The 19,770-nt window shown below is 41.4% G+C and overlaps 1 protein-coding gene and 1 long non-coding RNA gene across 8 annotated transcripts in view; both read left to right on the top strand.

Moving 5' to 3' along the window:
- sh3pxd2aa (SH3 and PX domains 2Aa) overlaps positions 1-13,055 on the top strand; it is a 145,995-nt gene extending 132,940 nt beyond the window's left edge. For 4 of the 7 annotated variants that reach the window (XM_037764130.1, XM_037764125.1, XM_037764127.1 and 1 more), the window contains 6 exons: positions 24-141; positions 3,643-4,046; positions 4,156-4,170; positions 6,372-6,421; positions 7,403-7,522; positions 9,483-13,055. In XM_037764130.1, the coding sequence (XP_037620058.1) occupies positions 24-141; positions 3,643-4,046; positions 4,156-4,170; positions 6,372-6,421; positions 7,403-7,522; positions 9,483-11,561 (2,786 nt within the window). In that variant the 3' untranslated portion in view covers positions 11,562-13,055. The remainder of the gene's footprint in view (positions 1-23; positions 142-3,642; positions 4,047-4,155; positions 4,171-6,371; positions 6,422-7,402; positions 7,523-9,482) is intronic. The other 3 variants (XM_037764132.1, XM_037764126.1, XM_037764128.1) reach the window with 1 other exon arrangement.
- A 1,761-nt stretch (positions 13,056-14,816) lies between these two features.
- LOC119484946 lies at positions 14,817-19,770 on the top strand. The gene is made up of 2 exons (XR_005206142.1): positions 14,817-19,328; positions 19,425-19,770. It is a non-coding gene; the product is annotated as an uncharacterized LOC119484946 (long non-coding RNA).

Raw genomic sequence — 19,770 nt, 5'->3', positions numbered from 1 at the left:
TTTACCCCCTCTTTGACCTCCAGAGGAGAAATACTTGACGATACAGCCGCACACCAGTCAAGGGAAGGATGAAGTCAGCTTTGAGAAAGGGGTCACCGTGGAGGTCATCCAGAAGAACTTGGAGGGCTGGTGGTACATCAGGTGAGTAAAGGCCGATACGTGCTCCGCCAATCGACACATAGCAAGCTAGTAGGGATGTGACGGTGAGGCGCCGGTGAATAAACTTGTGACGACATCGTTGTTACCGATCACACCGGACATTTTACAAGAAAAGATGACGGTCAGCATGTGTAGCGCGCTGACTCCGATCTTTAACGCCGGGTGGCGGTGTGTCTGGCCTCTCCGGTCCAGCTTTTGCCGGAAAGCCGAATGGGTCTACCTGGTGCCGCGCACACCGGCTGTGACCGCTCCGTCTTCCTCCTCGCGGCGATTACCTTATTAACATTATGGATTCCTTATAATGTTGGGTTTAAATCTGAAATATTGCTAAATAGGCACGTTTGCTTTTGGCTTCAACACCAAATCCTCCACCATCAGATGCATACACTGTACTTTCACTTTGTAGCGTCCGTCGTCCGACTATCTATTGATAACATGCCGCTGATATGCCGAAAATGAACTAAATGGGTTATATTTCTGTAAAAAAAAAACACAAAAAAAATAATTCCTTTTTTTTAAATTAATATTATTTATTTATTTGTTTTTTTACTACTTTATTTATTTATTTTAATTTAATTTTATTTATGTTTTTTTTGTATACGTGAAAGTTGTATGTGTTTTATTATTTCATGTGTCTAGTGTGTTTCTAATTTTGGTGTCATTGCTGCCATAAGTCGTATAAGTATTGGTGTTATATTGGTTATTTCCTTTATTGTCAGGGATGGCAGGGAAAAATGGATGAAAAATGGAAGACTACTTATTTGCTCTGTAATTTATATGCCTTGCAATGTTCTTCCAATTAAAAAAAAAGCAAAAAAAAAGCAAAACGATGGTGGGCAGGTAACATAATGGGTGTGTGCCCGACCACCGTGCAACACCGGTAACACCGACTACCGCGACAAGCCTAATAGCAGCTAGATGAGCGAAATGGAATCTGCAGTGACATCGTTGGTCGTCGTCATTGCTTGGTGCTGTGATCAAGAGGAGGCAGCAATTTCCTGCAGCTCTCATTTGCGTAATGATATTGAGATTCACATATGGCGCTCTCCGCAGGTCAATTAGGCGTCCTGCATTGGATTTCTAATGTGTATGTGTGTGTGTCTGTTTGCACATACTGTACTGTATGTGTGCTGTTTACTCAGCAAATGTGTATTTCCTGCCAGTTGTTTGTTTCCTTGCGGAGCTCCACTGCACAGCTGATTACTATCACATGCTGCCTCGTGGCATGTGACATACACACGCACACATAAGAGTGTGCATGTTTATATACACACACACGAACACGCACAAGTATAACTGACTTGACTGGATACTCCTCGGCCATCATCGCAACGCACAACGAGCCGTTTCAGAGCACGTTGTACGACTGGAAGTTATATACTCCAGATGCACGTCAGAGCCATGCCGCTCCCAGTGGGACATTTTTTTTTCAAAGCATGCTCCAAGTCCAAGCATGGGGCCTTTTTTTGTCTGTTGTGGGAACTCCTTGTGGCTGCAGTTAGAGTCCGTGCATCAGGGAAGCAGAAATGATCCCATCTCTTCTGAGCAGAAAATGGCCCACCTAGAGGCAAATGACTCATTTGGAAACCTTATTTATTGTTTCACAAAGCACTCCAAAATGACTCATTGAGCTTAACAATGAATGTTGAAATATGGAGGTTGGGGGGGCACTGTCTCTTTGCATATATTATTGAGTCTGTTTACTTGCCTTTTGCGGCCTCTACGTCACTAGAATTAAAATATTGCAGTGTCTGTTTTTCATATACACAGGATCTTATTTGGTGTATTTTATTCCACACTGAAATGCCAGACAATGTGGAAATGTAGTTGTTTATTCCCTCTAGGTATGATTCATGGTCCGACTTATATCAGTTAACCCTCTGAGACCCACAAGAGACCTGTTTTTGTCTTTTTTAGGGGGATACAGGGGGTCTTTAGGGAGAGATGGCAGCTCAGCACTGTGTGTCAAGTTGTTCTGGTCATGAATCAGAAATAAACATGAATTAATTGATTAATGAATTAATTCAAATGAATTGTAAAAGTGTATAAGGGCTTAGAACATTAGGATAGCAATACATGATGTCCATCCCAATGCTTTATTATGTCTCATAAGTTGTAGCAGCAATTTTTGGGTTGATACCAATTGTTCGACAGATTTGGTGCTAAATTTTTTTACCACTCGAGAATTGATTAAAATGATCAATAATCCCTCATAAATACCACATTAAGACACCCAGACCTTGAGGAACACCATAGAAAAAGCCATGCTGTGATTTGGGATCAAAAACTTTTGACATTTGGAGATTTCTCCAGGAATTGCATTTTTGGGCAATTGGATGGCGAGCACTTCTGTGGTGTAATGTGGTGAAATATTCAAACACACCATTTTTAGACTAGGAGACAATAACACATTTATGCTGCATTCAAATAACTGCATGTGATTATCATAGCGTGGGCATGTCTGTAAAGGGGAGACTCGTGGGTAACTTTGGAGTGTTATTTAGTCGTCTTTTCAACACGCTAGTATTACATGGTTGATACTGATTTGATTCCTTAGGTTTTGTAGTTTCATATATTTATCTTCAGATATCTGCACCTTCACTCTAGCTCTAAAACTGAACCTGCTATAGCCTCTAAAAGACAGTAAAGACAGTAAAGGTCAGGATCGCCCATGATCCTGTAGGTCTCAGGGAGATAAAGGGGGTACTCGGGTGATTTTTAGTACTGCACTTCCAACTGGAGGATTCACAGTACACTTGTATGGGTAAAGCTCCAAAAACTCGGGATCCTACATTTCCCATAATGCCTGATAAATTTCCACACCCGTTAAAGGTCTCATATTGTAAAAAGTGAGATTTGCATGTCTTTCATATTATAAAGCAGGTTTAAGTGCTTTATAAATACTGTTATTTTAACTACAATAACTATCAAAACGCTCAATATACGGAGAAATAAGCACAGCCCGTATTCAGAAATCACACGTTTGAAACAAGCCGTAAGGATTTTTGTCCATTTGTGATGTCACAAATATACAATATGTAGACAATTTCACAGTTTTAAATGTAAACATTCTAAATGTGTCCCAGTTTATTTCCTGTTGCAGTGTATGTGAATGACATCAGCTGACAGGAAGTAAACATGGACCCAAACTGTTGCCTAGCAACGCAATTCCGTTGCCATTCCGTTGAAATGCACTAAAACGGAGCATTTCTGATAGAGGGTGTTTACAGGTATATTCAGACAGACATTATGAGAAAAATAACGTGTTGTTTGAACATTAAAGCATATAAACATGTTCTAGTAGAAACCCAAAATACAAGTATGAACCTGAAGATGAGCACGATATGTCCCCTTTAAACTACATGCCCCCATGAAGTGACGTTATATGTAAAATCAGTGCAGCACCTTTAAATGACAGAAAACAGGTATAAATTCAACAAGATACGCTATTAAACATTCCGTCTTTATGCATTCTGCCCACAGATACTTAGGGAAAGAGGGCTGGGCCCCTGCCTCCTACTTGAAAAAGGTGAAAGAGGACTTCTCCCCCCGCAAGAAGACCCTGACAGGCCCCGTGGAGATCATCGGCAACATCATGGAGATCAGCAACCTGTTGCAAAAGAAGTCGGTCAGCGAGAAGGACATCCAGACGGACGGAGAGGGGAGCACCACGCCGGAGCGTCACATCTCCAAGAGCGAGATCAGCCTGCCCATGCCCTATAACTCTGAAATCAACGCCGAGACGGGCAGGAGGCTGAGCGCGGGCCGTGACACCAACAGTCCGTGTCTGGGAATAGCGGCGAGTGCTGCCCTGAATGAAAATAAAGCGAGGGGCGAGCCCGGGTCCCCAGCCGTTGCGAGAGTGGCACCGCACAGAGTGGAAATCGGTGAGTATTTGTGGAGACAGTTGAGCAGTAAATGCACTGAAACTGAGGAGAGGAGGATTTGTAGTGTGTGTACGAGACATTAAGACATGTCATTTTTCTTTTTGTGTAGGCTTTGATGCTATAGGTAAGCTACACGCCTGGCGGTGTATCTAATGGTGATGGTGGTGTCATCTAATACTTTGTCACACTAATCGTCTATTTAACATGGGATTTTGGGGTCGGTGTGTGGATTTCCATTTTACTCACAAACTAAGAATGTGTGGCCATTTTTTGTTTACTTGCTTATGTTCCTTATGGCATTATTATATGTGTGCCTCATTCCTGAGCATGGGTTTAGCGAGTACATAAATTATATTTTGTAGAGAAATTATCACAAAAAGAATATATTAATTTCCGCAAACAAAAATTGCATTGACAAACATGCATCTTTGCGTGGTTGCTAATATCCACATACTGTAAGTGCACGATGTTAACCTTTTTCACCCACTAAATACTGGACTCAACTCAGAGCTCTTAAGAAATGTTTTAAAAAATTTAGTCAAAAAATTGACTCAATGTAATCAGAAATAGCAAGTTAACAGTGACACCTGTGGCCGTTAAGTCAACGACAGTCAGCGTCCTGTTGCTCTGCACACTTCACTCAGCAGCAAGGAAACAAGTCACATTCCTGTTATGCAAGACGGGCTTCACTAGATATAACCCTGGTTTTTTTTTGTGCTTCCGTGGAGTTTGTGTTGGAGTCTGAGTTGCGGTGGGGGGTGATAGCTATGGTTGCACACTGAAGCTTAAAATAAAGGCACTCGTGAACACGCGTGGCGCATTTTCCCAGAAAAACGGGCCGGGGTTCTTCACATTAAAAGCAGTCTACAGGCTGATAGAGGAAACCCAGAAAATCGCAGAAGGTCTAACTTTTAGGTCAGGCTAATTTTTGACTTGTTCACAAATTGGCAATAAAAAAAAAGATTAAAACATGTTTATATGTGTAAAAAGTTACATACAGTCCTTTTAAAGTTACATTTTTAAAGGAACTACAGTACATTAATGATTGTCTGTGAAGGTGGCCATCATCAAGGTAACCAACTAGCTTAATTAGCTACTGCATACTGTATATGGTTACCTAGCAACCTACCAAGATAGCTACAAAGAACAGACTACCTTACAACCAGAATGTATTAAAAGAGTTGTATTAGTGATGTAAAAAATATCGAAGTATCGATACATATCGATACTGAAAATTTGAAACGGTTTTAATATTAGTTTTCCACAGTTTCGACACACAGCTGTGTTTTCTGCTCTCTCTTCTCTCCGACAGTGAGTTGACACACACATTATTTATTTTTTAATACAAATCTCCAAATTTGATGCCTTCAATATTGTCTTGTTTTTCAAGGTATTGTATAGAAGTTAGAAATCCCAGTATCGTGACAACACTAAGTTGTATAAAAAGAGTTTCCTGGGGCTGTGAAGCTGCCTACCATTCTTTGAGTGCTTCCCTAGCAACCGATAATACTATACTAGCTACCGATAATACTATACTAGCTACCGATAATACTATACTAGCCACCAATAATACTATACTAGCTACCGATAATACTATACTAGCTACCGATAATACTATACTAGCTACCGATAATACTATACTAGCCACCGATAATACTATACTAGCTACCGATAATACTATACTAGCTACCGATAATACTATACTAGCCACCGATAATACTATACTAGCTACCGATAATACTATACTAGCCACCGATAATACTATACTAGCTACCGATAATACTATACTAGCCACCGATAATACTATACTAGCTACCGATAATACTATACTAGCCACCGATAATACTATACTAGCTACCGATAATACTATACTAGCCACCGATAATACTATACTAGCCATACCTCTGAAGCCTCGCTCACGCTGTCCTGAGCGTGGGCTCCTCGCCTGGACCTGCTTCATCCACATACTTCTGTGTGAGCGGGGTTGGAGGTTTGTCATCGAGATAATCTTGTCCGGCAATACGGGAGTCTCCGTATCCCATAGTGAGACATCAAAACGAGTGCTATGAAAGGTTTCTGAGTAGCATGAGATATGAGATATCTCACCAGACTGCCCATCTTGATGCTGCTGGAGTGAATGACGCTGCGTCTGTCTTATGAAAAGGCGGAGGGTCAGCCACTAAGGGGCTGGTGCAGTGGTATAAGTATTTCTGTCTTTGCGCTCACAGGAACAAGGCACAAATATAACTGCATAGTTACCGACTGTCAGATGTAGCTTAAGTGCATTGCAAATCCGTTTTAATGAGATGTTTCTTTGTTTATCAGGGTCTCCAAATCTGAGACAAAAACCTCCCCCGCGAAGAGAACCCAACTTGGTAAGAAATTTCAAAAGCTTCCTAACAATACCCAGGAGAGCTTTCTTTAATATGACTGTATGTTCAACAGAAAGCATCACAGATCTGTCCTTGATCAGAGCAGAGAATGTTCTAGCACATTTACAAACACAGGCTCTTGCTGAAAAAAGATTTCAAAGCAGTATAAATACAGTTAATAAGAATAACGAAATAAAAAGAAAGATTTATTAATTAGCTCCCAGGTTACTGCCAGAGTTGGCATAGCAACCGTTAAAGCTCAGTAGTATAATTCCAGCATGTCTTTGATCATCTGAATCTACCACTGCACACATTTAAAGGTCCCATATTATGCTCATTTTCAGGTTGTATTTTGTGTTTCGTCTAGAACATGTTTACATGCTGTAATGTTTAAAAAAAACTTTTATTATCCTCATACTGTCTGCCTGAATAAACCTGTATTCACCCTCTGTCTGAAACGCTCCGTTTTAGTGCATTTCAATGGAATTGCATTGCTAGGCAACAGCTTGGGTCCATGTTTTACTTCCTGTCAGCTGATGTTATTTACATACATTGCAACAGGAAATAAACTGGGACACATTTAGAATATTTACGTTTAAAACCGTGTAATGGTCTAAATATTGTATATTTGTGACATCACAAATGGACAAAAATTCTAGCAGCTTGTTTCAAATGCACAATTTCTGAATACGGGCCTAGTGTATTTCTCCATATATTGAGCGTTTTGATAGTTTAATAGTATTTATAAAGCACTTAAACCTGCTTTATAATATAAAAGACATGAAAGTCTCACTTTTTACAATATGGGACCTTTAAATACTATATATATATGTGTATATTATTATCATATGAAACCATAAACTTTATCTCAAAATGATAGAATTATTATGTCTTAGTCATTCTTAAGACGTAGTCAGACTCAATATAATGATGTCTAGATATGATGTCAGCTGCTCACATCTCTCTCCTCCTTTTGCTGTACAGGGATTCCAGTTACCCAAGCCACCAGAGCCCCCTGCTGTGGAAGCAGAGTATTACACCATAGCAGATTTCCAGTCCTCCATCTCTGATGGCATCAGTTTCCGTGGAGGACAAAAGGCTGATGTAAGAGGCCAGATCTATGTTGTTGTTGCCGAGATTAGACAGTCAGGGCTCATTGAATATGTATGTCAACTGAGTGCTCCACAGACAGACAGGGAAAGCTGAGGCAATAGAGATGCGACCTTGAGATTTGTGTTTCAACGTGATGATGTAGACGGAATTGGCTGCGCGGCGACTCAGGTAGAGAGATGAAAATAACAACAAGGATTCCTTCCAGGTGTTTTTTGTTATGTTGAGCTGGCAATTCTAGACAGTGTGTCAACGTTTGTCATTAATGTCAAGAAGTAGGGCTGCACGATTATGGCTAAAATGACAATCATAATTATTTTGATCAATATTGAGATCGCGATTATTCATCACGATTATTTCATAGATATTAAGGACAAAATATTTTTATTGCAGTTTCACATTTATATAAACAGAGCGCTGCTTTCACTTCCGTGTTGTGCTACATTCTAAATGTTATCCTTTTACTTTGTTATTGTCATCTATAGTGGTTATTTGCATAAACACACACAATTCAAATGATTAGCAAATACATTATCATGTTTTAATTTAAATATTTGCTATGATTAAAAAAAGATCTTGGCATTAATAGTTCTAACTAGAATGGCACTCGGAGAGCGCAGACCTCCGCCAAGGTGCGTGACTTTAAAAACAGATCACAGCTGGCGGTACCTTGAGGTGGTCGGCTTATTATTAACGCGGTGTGTTTCCGTGTAACGTATCGGCGGATGCCTCTCTCGTTCAGCAGCCTTGATATGTCTGTATAACGTTACACTACGTTGTCTCTCATCCTACCGTCATCAGTCATGACAGTCATCTACCGCTTTTTTCTTTCTCACCACGGACGACCAGCAGCTCCCGCACACACATCCACACACATATCTCTCTGCTCTCAGAAGGATCGAATGGATTGTTCATTGTGCTACACCCCACCCCTCCAACAAAATTCATTCAAATCCATCGCGGACTGTTGGAGTAATCCTGCTAACAGACAAACAAACAAACACACAAACCAACACACAAACCAACAAACCAACAAACCGGCATTTTTGGTTAAGGTCTTTGGCCTTGGCCGAGGTAATAATTTTGTATTATAAGCTGCTTATAGTTGACTTTAGTGTTAGAAAGTTAAACAGGTCATATTTCCCTCTCTATTATCTATTTTATATTGCTGTGAAAACATCTCCTTCAAACAACTGGAGTTATTCAAGTTTCTCACCAAAAGCTACATTTTACAAGATTACATTTGAACACATCATGATAGCGTTGTAATTTACATTTGCCCAATATTGATTTTTACTGAACATAGCTTGAGCGCATTATAATGTTAATAACTCAATGGAACCTCCGTTAACGGAGCTCAACAGCTCCGTGCTGTCGGCAGACGATCCGGTTAATGTGATCACTCTGAGCAGCATCATGGGAATAAATTACAATATAATAAGAGTCTGATTAAGTTAGTTGTTGCAAATGTTTTAAGGTTGTTCCTCCACGGCTTATTCTGGATTTGAAGTTGTGACAAATTTCAGCTCCCACTCCCACTGAAGAACTTTCACACCGACGATGTGTTGCACATGTGTGTGTGACCGGCAAAATATTGGATATGTGAGACTGCTGAAAACTGTCCGGTTTTGATCGGCTGCTGATTGACGGTTCTTCTGCAGCTGTTAGTTTAGGAAGCGCTTGATTTATGCAGCAGAGTTTTCAATGAGCGGAGCATTTTAAACGTCAATATCACAGTCGGTCATGTTCATTTAATTGTGGGAAGTCAAAATCGTGATCACAATTAATATTTGATTAATTATGCAGCCCTAACAAAAAGACTATAATAGCAGATGTAATAACAGCATGTCTTGGATCTACTGACCCCTAACCCCTCATCAGTGTTTAGCAAGTTTGCCTAAAGAAAGAAAAATACTTTTTACTTTTTAAATATCTTCCATGTCTTGTTGTGTAGGTGATAGAGAAGAACCCTGGAGGCTGGTGGTACGTGCAGATTGGAGAGATGGAGGGCTGGGCCCCCTGTTCCTACATTGACAAGCGTAAGAAGCCAAATCTCAGCCGTCGGACCAGCACCCTGACCCGGCCTAAAGTCCCACCCCCAGCTCCGCCTGTCAAAAAACAAGAGTCTGAGGAGGCTCCCCCTCCTACTAACTCTGCCTCCAAAGCCTCAGAGCCGCCAAGCAGGCCTGTGTACGAGGAACCTGAATATGATATTCCTGCAATCGGATGCGAAGGTGAGTCGGACACAGATTCCCTGGATGTGAAGATCAGCGGCGTGGTCGGCGACAAGTACCGCAGCTCCCCTCCTTCCAGCAAGGCCTCTCCTCCCGTCTGCAAGGCCTCTCCTCCTTCCTGCAAGGCCTCTCCTCCCGTCTGCAAGGCCTCTCCTCCTGTCTGCAAGGTGTCTCCTCCCGTCTGCAAGGCGTCCCCCGTGTTCAGCCATCGAAGAACTTCTTATAGGTCTGTAGAGGAGGTTGGAAAAGAGGAGTGTATCTATGAGAACGACGGCTTCAGGCAAAGCAGTGGTGCTCAAAGAACTTCGGTCAAAGGTACCAGCGAGCCGAATTCCCCAAGGAGCTACCATTCCTCCACAGTCCCGCGCAAACCATCCGGATCTTCACCTTTAGCTGGTAGACCCATGAAGACCATGACGCCAGAGATGAACCGGAGAAGCCAGACCCTGGGCAGACACATAGATATCAGCTTCAGGTCACAGGACAACAGCCCCCACTCTTCATCAGATGAATTGACCAGAGGCCCCAAGAAAGGCCATGCCTTCAGCCGGGATGTGGAGCAGAGAATCGGTCAGAGCCCCTCCACCAGGCCCAAGCCTTCTGTCAGACCTAAACCACTCTTGACCAAATCAGAGCCTCAGAGTCCTGAGAGGATGGACATCGGCTCTTTGAGACGGCAGCTGAGGCCTACGAGTCAGTTTCGGCCTCACAGCCTCAAACCTACTCGCGGGGACGACTCTGAAACAGCCTCTGTCATCTCATCAGAGGACTCAATGTGTTCGCGCAGTACCTCAGATCTCTCTTCTGTTTACTCCAAAGGGAGCCGTGGTGACTCGGACGTGGAATGCCCCAATCTCTACCGCTCCCTGGATGCTTACAAGAAGGTCCAGGACTCCGAGATCAGCTTTCCAGCTGGGGTGGAGGTCGAGGTTCTGGAGAAACAGGAGAGTGGCTGGTGGTACATCCGTTGGGGATCTGAGGAGGGCTGGGCTCCCTCGTACTACCTGGAACCTGTCAGACATGTGGTTGACGCAGTTGGGTTAGACCTAGATGGACATGGGAGTGGCGGCAGTAAGTCCAACAGCCTGGAGAAAAACGAGCAGCACGTTTTGGCCCTCAATAACATCAACATTCAGGGCCAGCAGCATCAAAGCTTGAGAAGGAACACGCCGCCAATTCCTTCTAAGCCTCCCGGTGGCTTCTCGAAGCCGTCCGGGATGGTTAATGGAGGTGTTCGGATGAGGAACGGGGTACGCCAGGTGGCAGTGAGGCCTCAGTCTGTATTTGTGACCACAACACAGCCATCCAAGGATGGACACTACATGACGGGGTCTCTGAGGCGAAATGACTCTCTTGGAAGAAGCGATCACTATGGCTCTGGTTCTGCCACTCTCGGTGTCCGCCGAAACGCCTCCTTCAGCACCGTGCGGCCCCATGTAGTCGTCGAAAGTCAGAGGCCTTCTGAGCGGTCCAGCCTGGGGTCCTCGGGGAGCGCATTCAGCACAAGCAATGTCCAGGACGCCCTGAGCAGAGTCAACCAACGCAACGGCATCCCAGTGTCTACAGTTCGACCCAAGCCCATAGAGAAGAGCCAACTGATCCACAATAACCTCGGCAGGGATGTGTACGTGTCCATCGCTGACTACCGCGGCGACGAGGAAACAATGGGTTTCACTGAGGGCACCTGTCTGGAGGTGTTGGAGAGAAACCCCAATGGATGGTGGTACTGCCAGGTGCAGGACAGCCTGCTTCCCCGCAAGGGCTGGGTCCCCTCTAACTACCTAGAGCGGAAAAAATAAAACAACATCCTTCCCCCAAAAACCCTTCCCCCCAACCTCCCCCTTTTGATGTCTCCAAGGACGTCGGTGGCATCACTCCTTAAGAATGTTACCCGCAATCTCCCGTAAGCAATATGTCCTTGAAAATGTACATTTATGGTTGCGTGTAAAAAAGAAAGATGTTTTAATCTGACAAGGAAGGACACTTTTAGTGCTGGTTTACTAAAACGTATACGAAGAGGAGTGTAAAGATTTTAAATATTTTAGCCGGGAATGAGAGACAGAAATGTGGGACTAGTCATCCGTGAGTGAGGAAATTTAAAGAGGACGGCGTCTTTGAGTTCTAAAATGGTATGAATGGGAGCGATAACCTCTTAAAGAGGTTGGCATCATGTAATACAGAAGTTGAGCAGGGTAATGGTTATGCTTATTCCTGCCCATCACTGACTCTGATGGCCGATAAGTGCCTTTTGTATTCGATCACCTGAATGGAGGTCCTAAATGGTGGATGGCAAAACATTAAATCAACCAAATCTTTTAAGAGTGCCATAGGCCTACGAACACCACCGAGAGTAATTCCAGAACCAATTAAGAGCTCCGCTATAGAGTGCAAACAATGTGCAAAGTTTCGGTATAGAGTGCTCTAATTGGTCCAACACAGATGGAAGAAAGAAAAACAGAGATTTAAGTGACTCCGTCACCAGAGAACTTATTTGTTTTAAGTCATCAAGCAAACTAAAAAAACATTTTAATCTTGTTATCGGTATTTTTTTTATTTAGTTTCATTGTTCATGTTATAATGTCTTGTGCTGATGCAAGTCTTCCTTAGAGAATTATTTCTGCTTTCTTGTGACATCTGTTTTCCACCGACAGCCGAGAATTGGAAAAAGTTAAAGCTCCTGCCTCACGTCGTGTTCCATCTGACACAAAATATACAGGAGGTGCTCAGGTTTCATAAATTGGCATAATTTTGTCTTTCTTTGATCCTCAAGCCCCAGAAAAAATATGTTAATAGTCATGCTTTTAATCCCAGATGTAACTATCTGGCATAACAAATGTATTTAAAAAAAAAAAAAAAACTGTGAAACTTGAAAACAACAGTCAGATGTTTTAGTTTTATGGAAATCAAAGGAACAACTTGTAACTTCATTTCCAGAACAAAACCACCTCATATCTAGGTAGCTAATAATCTCAAAAGATGAAAACAATTACCATGGTTTAGGTTTACCATAGTGCTTTTAGTCCCAGGAATATTTGATTTTGTATATATTTTGTTTTGTATACATATAATTATACAGCTGTTGCGGAGATGTATTGAATAAGTACTGGAAATGTGGTGAAATAATTGAATCCCAGGGACATAATTGCATCCCGAAATGTGATCAAACCAAAGAGAAATGTCATTTCATTGGCTATTTTTTGTGTGATTTTTACTATTTATTTATGGTACAAGTAATACAGTGTATTCAACACAATGCCTAAAACGAGTTTTCTGAACTGAAAAAAAAAAAAAAATCAATACCTGGAAGCACTTGATATATTTTCTCAAAATTATAGATCGAGAGGTAGATCTAGATCTTATAGAAACTAGAAGTAAACATTCAATTGTGATATTAGATATTGCTGTGCAGTATGGCTTTTGACATTAAATAGAAGACAACATAGTGTATTCATTTGTTGCAAAGTTTAGTTTCATTTCCACATCTCCCAAATTATAGTTAAGTTTCATATCATATATTATATGATCATATAAATAAGACTCATCCATCACCTCAAAATATCAAGCTAGAAATAATTATCCCCAAATGTAGAAGTGAAATAAGACAATTTGACGTTCTGAGCTAAAATATAACTTTTGAAATTCAAATGGCTGATGTTCAAGACTGCTGAAATACATTTTCTAATGAGCGGTGTGAGCTCTCTGTACGAGACTCAACACTGACTTTTCATTATGTTTCTGCTGGACAGTATTAAACAAAGTACAGTACCTGCTAGATCGCAGTTATCTATTTTAGCAAAACCATGTTTGTTTTTTGTTTGTCTGTTTGTTACTCTGTGATCACACAGTGGCAATAATGAGGAACGAAGTGGTTCTGTTTTGTGAATTAGTGCACTTTAAATCAGTTTTTTTACGGTGCATTAATGTAAAGATGCAGTAAATAATCAGCATATTATTTATTGAATATGTTTTTGAAATTATTTAATTTCTCAAGTGAGAGGTGGAACTCTATAATGAGTTCTCTCCATGACAGTGAGCATGCCAAAGTTTGACTAGAATTGGAGAAACAGAGCCCTCTTGTGGGAGCTCAAAGGTACTACAACATGATTTTTATCCCAACTACAAGGCTTACCAGCCGTCCTACCTCAGTGCAATAAGAAATGCGCTGCTGGTCAGTGAGTCTCACCAAAAATTGTACAGAATTTTTTTTTGTTTTCTTTCTTTCTTTTTTTTTTTTTTAAATCTCAGTGCAGCTAAAATATTTTTGTAGCACGTGTTTTTGTATTGGGCAATAATTTATTTTTATTTTTTTAAATTTAAAACAAAATTATAATTTTTTTCTCTATGCTGTGCGCTGCAACTTTAGCAAATCATGGGCACTTCCTTCATCTTTATTGTGCTTTACATAATGCCGGATTTTTGTGTATTTATTATGAATAATTTTATTATCTTATCACAGTTTGACAATCACCGTACTCCCCCACTCATATTACTGTATAACATTATACAGATTATTCACAAATTGGCACCTTAGTATGCAAAATGCCGACCCAGCGGTCAACCAAAAATCTAAAATATCATCATAAAGGCGAATATGTGAGGTATTTGCATTCATTTTAGCATATGCAAATTAAAAATCCAACCATATAAGGATAAATAATGAGATTAAGATGTTGATATTTGCGGGTCAAAGATAAGGCCCCTTCCCATCCAGACGAAGGCATTATGTAAATGTGTTAAATCACTTTGTACATTTCGCTCCAGCACATATTATTATTATTATTGCATATTGCTTCTTTTGATTGATCTGAATTTACTTGGCCACCCGATTCAACTGTTATCAGGCCATTAAATAGGCGTTTCACAGTCGCTATAAGCACCATAGATGTGGGTCATTGGGGGCCTATAACGCCTACTACGTTGTAAAAGTGAGAGTTAAACTTAAAAGCAACACGTTCTAACATGTTGTAAAACTGAATTAAACTTCATGTTTTGAACATAAAAAAAGGTTTCTTTAGATTAAAGCAACAAAACTACAACTTCTTTAGGTTTAGGCGAAAAAAAACTACAATTTATTTAGGTTTAGGCAATAAATAACTACGAACACAAAGACACCTACACGTTGTTGGTTTCACGCGGGATGCAAACTCCGGTCTCCTGCGTGAAAACCCTGTTTTTTGTGTCCCCTATTTATCCACATCCATGGGGCTTATAGCGACTGATAACGCCTATTTAATAGCCTGACAACAGTCTAATTGGCTGACTCGGCTGAAATAGCAAGGGAATCGTTCTGTGTGAGGCCTACATTTAGCTGTGTAGCATCTATTTTTATTCATGCTTTAACCTTTTTTTTTTTTTTTTGTCAAATTCTGAAATGTACCCACGAGGAAATGTGCAATAGATAAGAAACACATTATGCTTCAACAAGAGGAAAAATATCACAGGTCTTGTGAACAATGCCATTTCATCTGTTGGGAGTAGATATTCCCGGTCACACTGCCAGTCATGAGCTTTTTACCATCATTTCAAGTGTATCATTTTAAGTCGATCTTAAAGAGCAGGTGTGAACGGCCCTTATAAACGCGTTGGAAAAAAACTTGTTGGACCAAAGCAGTCGTATGTGACATCTCATTATCTCCTGACGTGATGGACTTTTCTAATAACTAGCATGAGAATCTCTGCTCCTCCTGCCGCGGATCAGCAGTGGACAGTGATTTTTTGAATGGCATGGCAGAAACCCGCTGACCCATTCTGTATTGACATTACAGCCATCCGGAGAGTCATGGGCCCATCATCAGGGGCCTCAGTGGCCCTGCTCTGAGCTGTCACGTTCGTGCCTGAATGGAATTTTGATAGTTTCTTGTTTTTGCGTTGTTGTTGTTGTTGTTTTCTTCTCTTTTTGCTGTTTTGCTTTCTGGAGTGTGTCCTCTCTGTACCCACGCCGATGCCTCTCTTGACATTTACCCCCATCATCGTCAAACCGAGTCAGACTTTTTCCTCACCGATCACCATGGCGAAGGTGACATTTGGAACCGGGAGAGTAAACAAGAGAGCGGGGAGATGAACGCCCCTTCAGGCCATTTTAGTTCAATCCATCAACTTCCAGGATGTACGCCAAAAATAGAAAAACCTTTATTTTTCTCTTTGCTTAGCCCCAGGCAGGCCTTATCCATGTGCTACAGGTGAATACGTGCTAAAGACTTCCTGAGTGTACAGGCCAATACACAGAGTTCCCTCTATTGTTAGGGGAGCTTATGTCCATAAATCCTTTTGTTGAGATAGTATTTAGTTAAACTCCACCTTAAAGGTACAGTAATGGAAGAGAACAGAGAGCAATACCCTGATTTGCTTTCTTGATGAGAGTTAGATGAGAAGATTGATGCCACTCTCATGATGTTAAGACGTGTCATTTAAAGAACCCCTCTACTCAAAAATAAGCTTTGCTCATTGTTACCTCACTCGGATGTTTGACCTTCACTGTGCCGAATGATGTATGTCCAGAGTTCGACTCATTAGATTCATCTGCCGAAGGGACAAAAAGTTTCTCTGAGCTCTCGTTAAATTTCAGTTTAAGGCGTGTACGTACAGCGTGATTTTGTGACATCACAACATCGTGGTCCAACTTTTGCAAGTGTGATGTGCAAACTTGGAGCCTACATTGAACAGAGAATTCAGTAAAGTAGGAGAAATTTGAGAAGTTCAACTTTTGACGCAAGTAATACTTAAAAAATAAATAAATAAAAAATGAGGCGGAGAGAGTAGATGCAATTGTACAAATTTTTAACGAGGTAATTTAACAGTGTTGTTGATAAACCATAAGGGACAAATTATGTATTTGTATTTTTGAATGTTTTTAACCATGTCTGTAGGGAATCTTTAAATATGAAGCTAAAGACATGAGACGGTTAGCTTAGCTTAGCTTAGCTTAGCTTAGCCTTGACCTCATGATGTTTTCCATCGAGGTCAAGCAAAAGTGGTTAGGAAAGACATTTGTCATTTTTTGTGACTATTGGACCACAGCCTGTGAGTAGGGTGGACATCTAGCCTGTGGAAAGATTAAACAGAAGTTCAGTTCTTACTAATTAACACTTGTTAAAAACGACAACATTGTGGTTTTACACTTGGTTGACGAAAAGATGCCAGGAAGTCACTGCACCCGGCCAAGAAATAGCACATTACCCCCCATAAACACTTACTCTTTAGTTTTTGAATGGTTCAAACTAAATGAGACGTACCCTGATAAGTAATGAGCTTTAGAGGTGCTGGTAGATTTCTTTGGACAGAAGTTTACCTGTTTCCAGTCTTTTTGCTACGCTAAGCTAACTATCTCCTGGCTTTAGCTTTGTGTTTAGCGCGGTAATATATATATATCTAACTGTATCAATCTTCTCATCTAACTCTCTGCAAGAAACTAAATAAGTGTATTTCCCAAAAATGTCTATAACTGTATCTTTAAGTTACAGGCTTCTTCTTTTTTTCAATCATACCAGCTCAGCCTATTTCAGCCGCACCGCTCTTAAACCTGCGTGCATCCACGCGGCAGAATGGAAATGGAATTTGGCGGTGGTAATATTTTTTTTTTGCATTCCGCTGTGTGCGCACATGCCAACACACACTCGACGATGATGATGAGGAGTCATTCACGCCACAGGAAATATGAGTTTCTCGACCCGAAGGCCAGCCTTGTGTGAGACAGCTCCGCTACGCCGGCGCCCTGTTTTATCCCTCGCTCTCTTTTTATTTAGACAAATGGACGGCACCTCTCAGGCGTGAAGCACCTTGGGCTCTGTAATCCCAAACACTAGCTGCTGCTGCTGCCATGGCGTATTACTCCCTGGCTACACTTCCTTTCTTCTCTTTCCTTCTTCTCTCTCCTTCCTCGACACAGCTGAGCAGTCTATTCCCGGTGAAATGATTGAGATATGTAGGAGGGGTTTGGGCGGGGGTGGGGATGTGTGTGTGTTTTTGCATGATGAGATGGATTGTTTGCAGGTGCACTCAGGAGAAGAGAATTTGGAGGTCAAGGAGGAGATTTGCGAGAGCAGGATGCAGGGAGGCACGAGATGGATCAGATAGTGGATTCTAGGAGACAAGGTGAGAGTGAGGTGAGAGGAGCTCTGCTTTGATAGGAGGGAGATGAAAGGCTAGTGGGCACTGTTTCCACTCTAAAAAACTACAAGTCCTTCCAACTCCTTCCAACACCTCCATCAAACCCCAAAAACCTAATGAGCTCTCCGCTCCCCAACCCGAGCTGTGATCTCATTACTCCCAAAACAATGTTTTAATTGCGGCACTGGATGTTTTTCAAGCTGCTTTGCAAGAAACTGCAAAGTCAGTGAGAGACAAATGAGTTCACACTACAGAAGCTTCTCTCACTCTCACTTTCACTTCGTCCATAGAATAACTTTAAAAACGGATCCTAAGTCTGATTGTAGCTTCTTTTTACTGTCAGCGTCTTCAGATCTTATGTAGCCCTGAGGGTGTGAGAGTTTGAGCTCGCTGTTGAAAAAGTTTCTTTTTTTTTTGGAATAAGACAAAAAAAAAAAAAGGGCTTTACATGGTGGATTCCCGACTCTTTTTTTGCCTTATTCCTCTGTTTTTTTGTTGAGAAAATAATTGAATGTTGTAAAAGTGTAACGCAGGATTTGAAGCGTTTGTTCACATCTAATGAAGCAAGCTTTAATTCATAATGGATAGGGGCTTCAAAAGTCAACAGCAGCCAGCTCTGGAGTGGAGTGATTGCTGAGTTTCTAAAGGCTTGATAGAAGGAGGGGTAGGTTTGATATGAAAGTTTCAGTAAGTGCGTGGGAGCAGGTTTTGAGGTATTTAGGGAGATGATTTTGTAGGTTTTTTTAATTAATATGTAGTTTTTGTTTGAGTGTGAGAGAAGAAAGGAAAGAGTAAGCAAAGCTGCAGGGCTTGGGGTAAAAAAAAAAAAAAATCCCAAGCCTGTGAATAAGGGAACGCTGATTATTTATGTCATTCTGAAAACTTCCTCACAGAGTCGCAGTTGTTTGACGCGCCAGCGGGCATCAGCGGGAGCTGTCTCCGAGCTGCACAAAACAGGCTGTGTCGAGGAATGAGGCGTGCAGCTGTGTCTCTCTGTGGCACTTTTTCTTTGTCTCTGTTTGAATCCCTGTTTCTAATTAGCACAACAGTGTGTCTTAATTAACCTTTGCCAGTCAGACAATACTCCGGCGCTAACGGCGTCCTAATCAAGTACACCGCGGCGGCGGCGGCGGCGGCAGCTGCCATTCTGCGTGGGAACCTCCGGTGCCGGTCGTGGGCTCAGCCATATTTTAGCAGTGGAGACGAGCTGTCAAAAGTGATTGATGCTGAGTTACAGCTGAGGTAGATTTATGAGAAGCCTGTTTTTAGCCCTGGATGTTGCATTTATAGAATATAATTTGTCACCACCCTGCTGTGGAGAGCAGCGTGCCAAATAAAAAACACTCGGAAGCCCGATGACATCACGCTCTTGATCTGGAAATTCTGACAAAAACAACCAGCATGTCAACCACACCAACAAACACAATAACAACCACAGGCCTTGAGTTGGACCAAAGGAGGTGCTATTCTTTTATTTTATCTTTTCTTTTCTTTTTTATTACCATTGTTGTTATGCAAATTGTGTTTAACTCTTGCAAGCTTCTTGTTTTCAAAAGATATGCCATGAGGAGACTAAAGAGGCTTTAATCCACTAAAAATCATCCAATGAGGAGCCATCTACCCTGGTCACATGATGATAAGGCACATCTGTCCAAAGCATCATCACACTGTACGCCACAGAATAGGACGACGTACAATGAAGAGCAAATAATGTCCAAATGAATTTGATTGGAGACATTCTGCACATGTGCATTCCTTTTGAAAACAGGGCATTTTCTTATCTACCGTTTCATTTTGACAAGTCTTGTTCCCTTTTTTTGTATCTTGTACATGTTTACATTGTATCTCGCATTGCCCAAAAAGAGAAACAATATTAAATGTATTATCTTTGTTGTTTTAGAA

Source organism: Sebastes umbrosus, chromosome 3 (genome assembly GCF_015220745.1).
Source record: "Sebastes umbrosus isolate fSebUmb1 chromosome 3, fSebUmb1.pri, whole genome shotgun sequence".
Lineage (NCBI taxonomy): Eukaryota > Metazoa > Chordata > Actinopteri > Perciformes > Sebastidae > Sebastes > Sebastes umbrosus.
This window is presented reverse-complemented; position numbering and strand designations above follow the sequence as displayed.